The 13825-nt window shown below is 41.8% G+C and overlaps 1 protein-coding gene across 4 annotated transcripts in view; it reads right to left on the reverse strand.

Annotated features, from left to right (window-relative positions):
* PRKN (parkin RBR E3 ubiquitin protein ligase) overlaps positions 1-13825 on the reverse strand; it is a 1262808-nt gene that overhangs the window by 442852 nt on the left and 806131 nt on the right. For all 4 annotated transcript variants that reach the window (XM_048844067.2, XM_048844065.2, XM_048844069.2 and 1 more), the window contains one exon: positions 681-817. In XM_048844067.2, coding sequence (XP_048700024.1) covers positions 681-817 — 137 coding nt within the window. The remainder of the gene's footprint in view (positions 1-680; positions 818-13825) is intronic.

Below are 13825 nucleotides of genomic sequence, written 5' to 3' on the forward strand. Positions count from 1 at the left end.
CAACTTTGTAAGAGCCTTACTCTCTATGTGACAATGTGATAGATTCAACTTCTTGTCTCTGATCTGCCAAAACAGATCTTTGAGATTCAACATAAATCATCTTATTCTACATAAGCCAAACTTCACTTCCTAGTCAGGTACAGTAGATAACATAACACATTCCTTGGATCATCTGTATTTCATTCTATGTAGTGGCAATTAGTAGAGATAACTTCATCAATCAGAAAGCTATTTGAAATTCTTATTACAGTACTTTTCTTATTAGCACTTGAAGATAGGTCAAGAAAGTTAACTTATTTGACTCAAAAGAAGAGATGTAGAAGACATCAAAGATTTATTTATTTATTTTTGACTACAGCCTATTGCGATCATCCGTTAGCTTTAGGATGATGACATACTAATGTGAAAAACTTATGCACTTGCTCATAAAAGAAATGCCCTTTAGAATCAAGTTAATACTCCAAACCCAGTTCACATGCAAAGCAAGAAGGGCCATTTCAATAACAAATATATTTTCCATCAGATGAAACAACTACTAATACACATTATAATTCCATAGATATATTTAAAAAATAACATGCACAAAACCTCATAATTTGATTTGAAACCAACAGTATTTTTCTGCATGTTAGGGGGCAAGCAGAATTAAAAACAACAAACAAAAAAAACCCCAAACTTACCAACACATGGGAGAGAGTAGCCAAGCACAGGATCATGGATGAATCTGCGATCATTCAGCATGGTCACACAGTATAAATGGAAGCAGTCTAGGCAAATGACGTGGCGATGGAAGCACTGGAACACCAGCACAGGACTTCTGTTAAAAATACCCAAACCAATGCAATGCTACGTTATTGTACCCAATATTGTCTAGACCAACTACTCCAAAATATTTCAGTTTAAAAATTCAGTTACCGACTTATTAATATCTGGCTATATAGAATCATATGCCAGCACGGCATTTTGAAGAGATTTAAAGTAGATAAAAATCGGTCAGAGGCAAGGGAGATGAGATAGACTTTCCCTGGAAATTTGAAGGAAGGTGAAGGATCAAATAGGCAAGGAAAAATAAATAAAGATAGCTGCTCAAATGAGCAGACACTCCAGAAGACTCTCTCACAAACAGGGTAAGATCATGTATAGGAGAGCCAAGAGGCTAGTGTAGAGAAGGGGCGGGAGAGGAAATGGGATTATAGAGGGATAATCTGAGAGGTAGGCTAAAGAAAGTATCTGAAAGAGTTTATACCCTGCCCTCACACCCCGAAAAAGAGGGCCGGTCTTGTAGTAGCATTACTGGCCACTGCCACGTGATAGCAAGGGCACTGCACTAGTGACAATGACTAGAAGAATTCTGCATGCAGAGTTCAGAGGCAGACAGAATACCGATGGAGGTGCAGAGGGAGAGCACTCAGGACAATTTAGAAGCAGCAGCTTCTCCCAGTGGTGGGGCCAGCCCCAGAAACGGCACAAGCAGCAAACATAGCTGCTGCACCAGCAGGGCAGGGAACACTGTGGTCTAATCAGAACCACTCCCAGTGCCCCTTCCAGGACTCAAACATTGGAGTGTGGATCAGCATTCCAGGAGTTAACATCTTGAACGTGCTTTTGAAAAATTATAATATAATTTTGTTTTTATTGCCCAGACACTTCTGGGATGGGCACCCGAAAATGTATATAACAGCAGAAACAATAAATCATACATTATGATTTCCATACAGACTATAGCCAGAATATCTTACAATTAAAATTTTCTACAGCAAGATATAAATTAAAGAAAATCACTATCCATATATATAACCACAGAAATCACTAACAATAGTCTTCTGAATGGCAGGAAGAAAGTTCTGAGACTACTAGCATAAATTAACTAAAGACACCTTTTGGTGGATCTACCTTCATTGTCAATTCTGAAGTAACAACTGTGACAGATTTTGCAAGCCTATGCAGTGACTTTGGAGACAACTGTATTAAAATTTATGAATGATTTATATATGATTGTATTCCATTCCATGGGAGCAACTCTACGAATGAAACAACAGGAGTGGGTGATTATAAGGCAAGTCACTGAGACTAAACAACTCCAGAGAAGTTCTCCCCCATGGGGTAGTTTGCATATACTGGTTGAGGCTGCGTTTTCCAGAGGCTAGGAAACAAAGAAAGGGTTTGATATAAAAGGATGAGCTTGAACTCATTTGTGGCCTTCTTTCTGATCCAGCAAATGGACAGGACCTTCTTCTCCATGGGAGCCTCAAACCTTCGGGAAGGGCTGGAAAGACATTGGCCTAGTAGGGCCACTGAAGACTGACAGGTGACCTCTGGTAAGATTTTAGCATGCGTATAGGGACTTATTGTTTTTTCTTGGTTTCTTCTGCAATGCTATTCCCATAATAAAAATGTGCTTGCTTAGAAAGAGCAGTAATGGCTGGTAAAAAACACTGTCCATGGCCTTTGGAAAGAAAGCAATACACAGGCACCAGCGGTTATGCAGACTGTCTTGCTGGGAATATCACAGTGTAAGGCAGGGAATTGTGCAGCTTTAACTCCACCCCGGTCAGAAGAAAGTGGGACAAGGGTCCCTGTCCAGAGACAGCTGATGGCTGGAGATCTGAGACCTGACTAGGCACTTCTGGAGTTGACTACAGAGGGGAGAATACAGGTGCAGTTACCTTGAAACTGTGTTAGCAGCTATATCCTTTGATAAAGTTATTCCCTACATAGGGGTTGTGCACTACTTCTTGCGTGTCTTTGGCACCATAGCATTATTGCCCACCCCAAGCATTCAAAAATCAAGAGTCAGGCCCTCAAAACCATGAGATTACCATGCAAATCATGAAAAAATTTGTTCTTTTTATTTGCCTTCTGGGTTGGTTTGTTGGGGGTTGTTGTTTTTTTTGGTGGTGGTTTGTTGTATTTTTTTAAGCTTTTTTGGTGTACTTGGGACACATTTTCAAGCTTTCCTCTTCAACTATAAGGACTAGAAATATACTTTAAAAAAAATAAAAGGTAAGACTTTCAATTATTCCCCTGACCCCAGGAGCTGGGGCTTAAAAAGAAACCCCATCAAATATTATGACACTTGTGATAAAAATTGCAAGAGTTGGCAACACCTCCATAGCGTCTATAATTTTTGCCACAAGATCGTTTGAAACCCCCCATCTAACACTGAAACACTAAATCGCCATGTCCTCAAAGTGGGTATACAACTGCAAAATGTAATCAATAATAATTTCAGATGCTGTATATAAACGTTTAATCTTTCTTGAAAATAAGCTTCAGAGTCACATATACTGTAGAATTCATGGTAGTGTATTGGTAGCTTTGCTCTGTGTTTTAAAGGATTTCATTGAGTAAAGCAGCTTAAAAACTGAATTAAATAAAACCTCTCCCATACTAATACCTTATTAGTTGCCCACTTGCTGTTCTGAATATAATAAATAATAATGATACAAAGACAGCTGCCAGCCAGAATGAGGAGCTGATCCGTGCTCCTCTATCTCTGCCTAGTCCCAAGATAAATAGGGAGAGCTAGAGGAGCACCTATCAGGTCCTTATTCTGTCACAGGGACACCTTTACTACCCCGCTAAATTTGCAGGTGAGGTAGATATCTCAGAGACTTTCTCTCCGGGAAGGAGGATGAGGCAAGATTCCCACCCCTGGAAGCTTCCCATCCTGGGCCATTGGGGATCTTTCCCTTTTAGGGTGTTTGTTGCTGGTGGCCACTACTGTGGTACCTGAGTGTTTTCCAAGTTAGGCGGAGGATCCCTGGACCTGCAACTCACTTCCCCAGGCTTCAGAGGGAAGGTGGATGGTATGTGTGTGAGAGATCTACATGGGGAGTCCAAAATTAGAGAAGCATCTAAAAATCAGTCCACAAATGTAAACAGTGGAAAATGTATCCTGTATATGATCTCTGAAGGCAATACAACATTTGTGCAATTCTTACTTTTTCTATGAAACGTGAACAAAATTTCAACTAACAGAACTGTATTATGTATGTAAACTAGTCAGTTACTTGTGTAAATTACCTATGGTGCCATAATCTCGTTCCCTTGAATTGTGCTGTTCATAACTGCCTTTAAATCAAACAATTCTCCAGAAAGAAAACACATACAAACATTTGTAAAGTGGTGAATATACTGAATGCTCCTTTAGAATAACCCCTACAACTGCCTTTGTGTCTGATTAAATGAGGCTTCACCCTAAGGTAGAACGCTGACTTAGCTTAAGAAGCAGGAAAAATTAGAACATATTGTAATGAGGCTTCTTGGCCTTAAACCTATTTCCTAAATTACTGATACCTCCTAACTTTATCCTCTTGGTCTGTAGAAGGGGGAAAAGGAACTCTGTTAGGGTATTAATGAAAATAAATCCTTTATTATTCCATTTTCAAATGTTTCATTGTCCACACTGAAATTGGAGATTTCACTAAAAACGTATGTAGTTCTCTTAGTTTTTGTTCATTTATTCCCCAAACAAAATTCCTCTGACATATAAAACCCAAAGTGAGGTCAGTGGGATGTGTGAAATAAAAGTGTTTTCTAATATCAGTAATGTAAATCTGAAATAATTTATTTCTTAGAAGGTATTCAGTAGTTGGGCTGAGTTACAACTTTATGAAAACAACCTACACAAAAGATATTCCTAACAGCCTGGGATAACATGCCTCTTACCACTCTAGTGCCTCTTACTGCCCCGTCTGGGGATTAACTCGCCACATGGTCTGATGCCCCTTCCTGAGGCTGCTCAGCCCATCATCTCACTCACTCACTCCATGGCCTCTCTCATACTCCTAAAGCGGTGTGCTTTCCTTTTCATGGCTTAACCCTCTGTCCAAGTCACAGGGAAATTCCACCCCATCCTACACTGTTATCAAAGTCTCCTTTCATACTGTCTCTAACAGTCCCCAAATTGGATGCCCCTTGTAGGGGAACCTGGGCCCACCTTCTATCCTGGGTTCCAATCCAGGACCCTCAACCCAGCACCTCAGATCTTCACTTGCACAGTCCTTACTGCTCTTTCCCTCGACTGCTTCCCATTCTACCTATTACAGATGCCTCCTCCTCCCGCTCCCTTGTATCAGGTATAGGGTTGCCAGGTGTCCGATTTTTGACTGAAACGCCCGGTCAAAAAGGGACCCTGGCAGCTCCAGTCAGCACTGCTGACCGGGCCATCACAAGTCTGGTTGGCGGCGCGACAGGGCTAAGGCAGGCTCCCTGCCTACCATGGCTCCATATGGCTCCTGGAAGCAGCGGCATGTCCCTCCTCCAGCTCCTACACATAGGTGTAACTAGGGGGTGGAGCACTCTGTCCCCACCCCAAGCACCAGCTCCACAGCTCCCATTGACTGATAATCACAACCAATGGGAGCTGCAGGGTCGGCACCTGCAGCCAGGGCAGCATGCAGAGCCGCCTGGCCATGCCTTTGTGTAGGAGCCAGAGGGTGGACATGTTGCTGCTTCTGGAAGCTGCCTGAGGTTAGTGCTGCCTGGAGCCTGCACCCCCTCCCGTGTCCCAAGCCCTGCTCCTGCCCTGATCCCCCTCCCACCCTCCAAACCTCTCGGTCTCAGCCTGGAGCACCCTCCTGCATGCCAAACCCCTCATCCCTGGCCCCACCCCAGAGCCTGCACCTGGAGCCCTCACCTCCTCCTGCATCCCAACCCTCTGCCCAGAGCCCCCTCCCGCACCCTGAACTCCTCATTTCTGGCCCCTCCCGGAGCCCTCACCCCCTCCCACAGCCCAACCCCCTGAGCTAGACCAATGAAAATGAGCGAGTGAGTGAAGGTGGGGAGAACAAGCAACAGTGGAGGGGAATGGAGTGATCAGGAGGCGAGGCTTCAGAGGAGGGGTGGGGCAGGACAAGGGTGTTTGGTTTTCTGAGAGTAGAAAGTTGGCAACCCTAATCAGGTAGTGTGACTGCAGGCCCCTGACTACTTGTCCTCCTTCCCTGCTGCCAGTTCCCTGGCTTTATAGAAGCCCCAGCTGTTTTTGCCCAGGTGAGCTTATTTCTCAATTAAGCCTCATTGCATCCTAGCTCCCCTCCAGGTGCAGACTGTGACTAATTGACCTTTCTTGCCTATATTAACTCCTCCGGGACTAGTGTGGGTTGAGTGCCCCATCACACGACCTCTCTGTCCACCTATTAGGAATATCATCTCTTTTTAAAAAGGAAAATCTAACACTGAACATTGAAAAAATCCATAATACATCATACTTATTATTGCGCTAAGGTTGCATGGTTCCTTTGCATTACATTAGCACTCTGCATTTACTACAAGGAAACAGAGAAGAGATTTAACATAAAATGGTTTCTGCTTAGTATGGAAATACTCTGTGGCACAACAGTAATCATGTCGCAGCTGTTGTCTGCTCTATATATCCCTCCCCCTGCACACACACACAAACTGAGCAACAGCAAGACACAGATAATACCAGATACATTGCTATAGAATCCCAGCTAAATGGAGAAAGATATGAAGACTGATCTTGTTTAGATAAGACCCCCACTGGGAAATAAATTGTTCTAGTATATCCCAAAATCTCATGACAGGTGTTATTAATGTACTAAAAGTCAGTGCATTATCTATGAATGTGAGGAGCTACTTAGCATAAGGAATTATTTGCAGACACAACAGTGGATTAAATGAAGCATCTTTCACTGCCACCTTATGAAAACCTTGGGCTAAAAGTTTTTTTTTCCTATTAGTCCTTATCCTTCAGCTTTAGAAAGGACTGTGTGAATTATGGTTAAACAGCACACCCCATCTATCAGTCCCTTAAGAAGAAGAAGAAGAAAGCGAGTAGCTGATATGGAGCAAGGGGATATAGATAAAGCCAGTAGAAATTTGTGGGGAAAAAACAAAACATGTTGATAGAATCTGTGAAAATCCCTGGGGGTCATTTTTAGGTGACAGTTGATTTTTTCTCACTGCTGTATCAAAATCTTAACCAAATAATAAAAAAATAGCAGCAGATGTCTATATGGCTGACTTTCTGGGATTACAGTCAGTGAAGCAAAAATGGCCATGTGGGATTCATTGCTTTGTAATAAATAAGTCTGAAGGCACATCACTACATCATAACATTTATCCCCACCCACAAGTGGTATATTTATAAGATGCTCGTGAGTTTCTAATTGATTCTTTTATTTTATTTTGGCAGTGTTCTTCTACCTTCAAAGGCTTTCCATATAAATACAATAAAATCATTTTTATTGATAAATGGATCCCCATATACTGCTCCAAAACAAACTTTGTTAACTTACATATAAGTACCATTCAAGAAAAGACAATTACTAAAATACCTGTTTTTAAAAAACAGAATTATTGGAAATCACAAACTATGGCTACATATACAATTCTGACACTACCCTAAAACACCCATTTCATTCACACAGACACAGTCATTAACAAGAAATATTCTCTATAACCAGCACCCAAACAATCTTAACTCTGTGCCTGTAAAAGAACACAGTAATTAAAAGCTTAAATAAAACAAATGCTCCACTCATCATAGCTTTCTCTTGGAACTGTATAGAAAAACTAATATAATCCTTTTACTCATGCAAAGATTATACAGTCTGACCTTTCATACGATCACATATAATCCACAAATCCAAGATTTAAACCATTCAAGACTACTTGAATGAGTGAATCTATCTAAAGTTTCTTATAGAGCCATCAATAGTAGATAAGCAAATGTAAATTACAAACTTTTCTTACCAAGAAAAACAATTCCGTATACCTCCAGTGAAACAAAAGATATATTTTAAAATAATCAAATTGTTTTTAATGTTCCAACAACTTAATGCTTGGCAGCAGACAGAGATAACAGAAACGAATCATTGCTGCACGTGAGTGATCTCCTATTACATGTACAGTAAACACTAAAGTCAAGAAGCAAGCATTAAAGCAGACTCAATGACCCAGGAGCTGCAGACAGCAACCTGTGAGCAACAATGCAGACAAGTAGGAACTTACACCTGTGCTAGACACATGAAGTGGGAGCCAAGACCTTACAAGATAAGGACAATGATAAAGAGAGCAAGAAAAAGAAATCTCAGTGAGCGACACATTGTTAGACTGAAGGGAACATCTTTTATGGGAACTCAGGCACCAGTATAACATATTTTCCCCTGTAACAGCCGTGTTAGTCTGTATTCGCAAAAAGAAAAGGAGTACTTGTGGCACCTTAGAGACTAACCAATTTATTTGAGCATAAGCTTTCGTGAGCTACACGAAAGCTTATGCTCAAATAAATTGGTTAGTCTCTAAGGTGCCACAAGTACTCCTTTTCTTTTTATATTTTCCCCTGTATACCTAACTACTCTGCTTTTCTCTCTCTAGCCAATGCACTACAAAGCTACAAAAAGTCAGAATATGACAGCAAAACAGTTACAATACATATTTATATACATAACATAATACAAACATTTTAATCATGTTAAAATAATAAAATTATCTGTTTTCATGTGTTTAATCACTTGCCATGTGACACATCACAAGTCATAAAGTGAAGGTTATGAACAGCTCGAGACATCTGTGTGCAAGCCTAAATTTGCTGGCTGTGGTCTTGTAGAAAAACATGTATTCTGATCCACAGCTGTTAACTTAAAGAGGCATTGCCAAGGATATCAGGCCTGAAATGTGACCTACTTTCTTCTCTTTCATCTGTTTACAGAGTTCGTGCTATTTTATATTTGCAACAATGTGTTTTCCTCCCAATTTTATCATTATTATTATTATTCATATTATTGTAACACCAAGAGCCCTAGGTACAGACCAGGACCCCATTTTATGTTCTTTTATCTAACAGAGACCAGTGCCAGAATACCAGCACTTATAAAGAGCCCTACAATAAGAAACCAGAATACAAAAGTGAGGGATAGGTAAATAAAGACGAGTGCGCGTGATGTCAGGTCTTTGCATAGACCCTGATCTGACACAGCTGCAAGTAACTCAGCTGTGAAGTTTCTGTATATGCGATGAATATGTGGAAATGATGATCACCACTGCCTGTAAAAACTGCCCACTTTGGGCCTGTGTGGAACAGCACCATTCTGAAGAGCTGCAGAAGCACAGTGGTCTTCCCTGCCATCAGATGACACAGGTGGTGGGGTGGAATCCCACATTACATGTGCTAGTACAGATACAGTGGCACACCATAGCTATAAAACCTTTTTACAGGCCTGGGGGTGGGGGGAATGCCAAAGCAGTACCTAACAAATGTAGAGATGACATCCTGAATCCCTTTCATGATTTCTGACACTAAACTGGGAGGAGTGGTAGATACGCCAGAAGGTAGGGATAGGATAAAGAGGGACCTAGACAAATTAGAGGATTGGGCCAAAAGAAATCTGATGAGGTTCAACAAGGACAAGTGCAGAGTCCTGCACTTAGGAAGGAAGAATCCCATGCACCGCTACAGACTAGGGACCAAGCGGCTAGGCAGCAGTTCTGGAGAAAAGGACCTAGGGGTTACAGTGGACGAGAAGCTGGATATGAGTCAACAGTGTGCCCTTGTTGCCAAAAAGGCTAACTGCATTTTGGGCTGTACAAGTAGGAGCATTGCCAGCAGACTGAGGGACGTGATCATTCCCCTCTATTCGACATTGGTGAGGCCTCGTCTGGAGTACTGTGTTTTGGGGCCCACACTACAACAAGGATGCGGAAAAAATTGGAAAGAGTCCAGCGAAGGGCAACAAAAATGATTAGGGGGCTGGAGCACATGATTTATGAGGAGAGGCTGAGGGAACTGGAATTATTTAGTCTGCAGAAGAGAAGAATGAGGGGGGGATTTGATAGCTGCTTTCACCTACCTGAAAGGGGGTTCCAAAGTGGATGGCTCTAGACTGTTCTCAGTGGTACCAGAGGACAGAAGGAGGAGTAATGGTCTCAAATTGCAGTGGGGGAGGTTTAGGTTGGATATTAGGAAAAACTTTTTCACTAGGAGGGTGGCGAAACACTGGAATGCATGACCTAGGGAGATGGTGGAATCTCCTTCCTTAGAGGTTTTTAAGGTCAGGCTTGAGAAAGCCCTGGCTGGGATGATTTAGTTGGGGATTGGTCCTGCTTTGAGCAGGGGGTTGGACTAGATGACCACCTGAGGTCCCTTCCAACCCTGATATTCTATGATTCTGTGTCACAGAGAGGGTGATGCTGTTGTTGCTGCTATCTGACAAGAGATATTGCTACCATATCGGGTGGAGAATAAACTTCTCCATAATCCATCAGTGTGAGCAGAGTGTTGTCCAGATAGCACTCTCCCTGCTGGGCAACATACCATCAATAATGCAGAGTAACTGACAAATCAGTCCCATTCTGAGACAAGATCAGTACATGTTCCTTTATGTAGGATTTTAAATCACCACAATGGCTTTCTTGAACAGAAGAGGAAAAGACCTGAATCAATGGAAGCAAAGGATGACTGACATGATTGAAGAAGACAGATCAAGAATCATCTTGGATCACATCATGATGTCAGTCAGCAGCTGGAGCATGAGGAGAGCAAAGAAGGTGAGAGCAGCAATATAACGTGAAAAGTCCTTTTGGAGACGTATTGAAGGGCTGTGAACACACATGGCACTTCAGAGAGCAAGGATCCTCCCACATAGTGGAAAAAACACAGAACCACTATTATACAAGGAACTCAAGTGGGTTTATGCCTCTGCACAAGGAAGATCAAGAGGTTCAACATTTAAAAAAAAAAAGTACCTGCTGCCTTGGGACTGCTCCAGGAATAACATTAGTGGGAACAAAGCTTATAGGAAGGACTGGTACACCTCTTCAAAGACTATCTCAGTAACGTTCACCATTTTAAACACTTCTGACTCAGAAAGACTGCACCTCACTGAATACAGCCTGCTTCTTAAATATTGTTCCCTTTTCCTGGAATGCCCTCCGCATGCCTTGTGAGATTTACCCTCTCTCTTCATCTACAAATCCTTCAACACTCACTTCTTCTGATTGGCCTCCCATGCATACTTCCAATCCACCTCTCCATCCCTCTTGTTTGACTTTACTCACTTAAACATCTAACCAATACATATTTTTAAAAATCTATACACTGAATGTCCAAACATGAATGATTACCTAGAGAACCAGAACCAGGAAGATGTGTACATAAAAAAGCACTTAGCTTTCACTGTCTCGCTCATCCTCCACCTCCCCCTTTTTAAAAATTTGTCTTGAAATCAATAAGGCTCTTTGAGACAGAATCCTGTGCATGAGAGTGAATGGGTTGTAAAAGAAGATGAAGAGCTTGTACATTTCGGCAACTGAGGTTGGCAGAGTAAAGGTATGTGTGAATGGGGCATATTGGGGCACTGCTCACATAGGGCAGAGTTAAAGTTGCATGGCCTTAACTCTGCATTGCCTGATTTTCAGAAGTTTGAGTTTTGCTCAACTCAACATTCTGGAAGGGGACTACATATCACCAAGCAACCTTAACTCTGCATTAATGTAGTAGTTTTTTTGCCATTGAATCAAGGACTGCTTGGGCAAAGGGCCAGGTCTACATCTGGAAAGCTTCAGCCTGTGGGCTAGCCTGTGACAGTTAGCCTGGGCATAAATATACAAGGAAGAGCAGAAGTCTCCCTCAATGCAAAGCAAGTCACAACTATCATCCCTTGAGCTCCCCTAAGAACAAGAACTGGTCCCTCTTTGCACCTCCTGGGAGGCTAGCCACCCTAAAGAGAGCCAGGAGGAGAAAAGTATGATGCATTATCCTAAGGGATGCTGCTTCATGCACAGTCCCTTGCACTCGACCGAATTCGAGAAGGGACTGTGTCTGTCATGCACACTGTTTTTCCATTGGAAGACTATCCCAGACCCTCCTTCCAAGTCACTTTGAAAATATACTGCAGAGCAGTTACTCTGGGGACAGTAGCCTTGCTGACATGTAAGAAAGGAGAGGAGTTTGGAAAAGGAAATAAGGTGTGAGGGTGAGGGATGAAATGAACGGAGGATGGGAAGTGATAGAAGGGAAGCGGGGGAAGGAAGTGCCAAATTAGTTTTCCAGTTTTAAAAAATTACCTGTCAGCATCTTGACAGATCTTTTTCATCTTCCATTTAAAATATGAATACTTAATTAAAATGTTCAGCCAAACGATAACTCAAGGGTGCTTCCTGTTCACCGAGCCGTTGGCCTCAGCCCAAAATATGATTATTAACTCAAACAGGAAGCACTCTCAAGTTATTGTAATAGAGATTTCTTTATAGAAAACCATCAACCAGCAGATGATAACTTTTTGCAGCACTCCCCACCTTTATAATTTAAAGACAATCTTTTAGCTTTTGCTCCTTGGTTCAGACACTACAGCGGCTGAGGCCCAGATACAACTGTCAGAGAGCAAGCCTTCTATTCAAGTACCTCCTCCCAAAAAGGCAAAGGATGTGTCATCTGCTAACAAAACACACTGCACACAAAACACACATCTGCTAACAAAACACACAAACTCCTCTGAAAGCAGAGTGAGTTAATGCCCCGAACAGTCAATTCCCTCCCTCCCACCCACCCAGACAAGAACTACCACAAGATTACAAGCTTAAGATCACAATGAGAACTGCTTGTTTCCATTATTTTCTATACTGGTTATAATCATTGTCATGAGAATGAATTAATAGTGTGCTATTTTCTGTTCTTATTACAGTTTTTGTCACAAGAACAAGTACAGAATTTTAATGACGAACATAGTAATAACTGTACTACTTGAAATCTTATAATGCTCTGTACTTTCCTCATTTGTCCATTCCATCTCCTTCTTACAGGTCACTTTTGTTGTGTACAAGAATAAATAAAAACAAATAACCAGTCAGATTAAAGAATATTTTAAAAGTTTAATCAGTACAGTTTATCACAAAGCATGGGAAGTGTCCTAGTTCTGACTGCTTGTGGCCAATGTTATAAAGTGTAATGGGTGAAACCCAAAAGGTTCAGACACATTCAGCTCAGCATCAAAAAGTTTAAATGCTTATATAAAGCTTATCTGACCAAGCTGGTCCACCAAACAGGATCATCAAGTCCCTACCTCCCCAGACCATCCCTGCACATATTTTCCTGAGCTGCTGCATTGTCTTCTGGCTGCTCCCCTCTATAGTGAACCTCTGTTTTTTAAAGACGCCACTTTGGAGAGCTGGTTTCACTAAATCTATCCTTATTTGGCACAGGAGGATCCAGCAATAATCCATCCACCACTTGTCCTCCTGATCTCATCTTTTTAAAAGTTAAAAGGGCAATCTAAATATTTAACACTACTTCTATAGTGCCTTTTGCCTCAAGATCTCCAGCCTTGGATGCCCCCAAGTTCATTGTGATACAGTAATAACTGGGAACATGCAAGACTCCTCTTTCCCAAAACATTAAGGGATCTCATAAGAATGGAAACAAGAAACTTGTAATAATGTGGTTCATTCTAGGAATCTATTTAAAGGATCAATGAGATGAAAGGACCAAGCTAACGTGTTTCCATGCCTCTCTGCTGCAGGATACGGCCCATAAATGAGAAGGAGAAGCAGTAGCCTTTGGAAACTGCCTGTGAAATTTATGTTTGGACTATGATGAAGTGCCCTTGGAAGAGGAGACCCAGTGCTAGAGAAGGTGCATGGTGCCCAGCTGCGAAATCCCTCTGATCTTCTAGAAGACCTGGTTTGTCGGTTTGCAGTGTGAGTGTTACCGAACATGAAGTTTCTATTTCCCTTCTTTTCAGCAGCCCCCTCAGAATAAAGTGGTCATTTCCTGACTAAAATATGTTCATTACTCCATTATAGCCTTTCCTTTATATTAGGAAGTAGCCTGGCCTCACCACAGAAGCTATGTTATAAACAGAAA

Source organism: Caretta caretta, chromosome 3 (assembly GCF_965140235.1).
Source record: "Caretta caretta isolate rCarCar2 chromosome 3, rCarCar1.hap1, whole genome shotgun sequence".
Classification (NCBI taxonomy): domain Eukaryota; kingdom Metazoa; phylum Chordata; order Testudines; family Cheloniidae; genus Caretta; species Caretta caretta.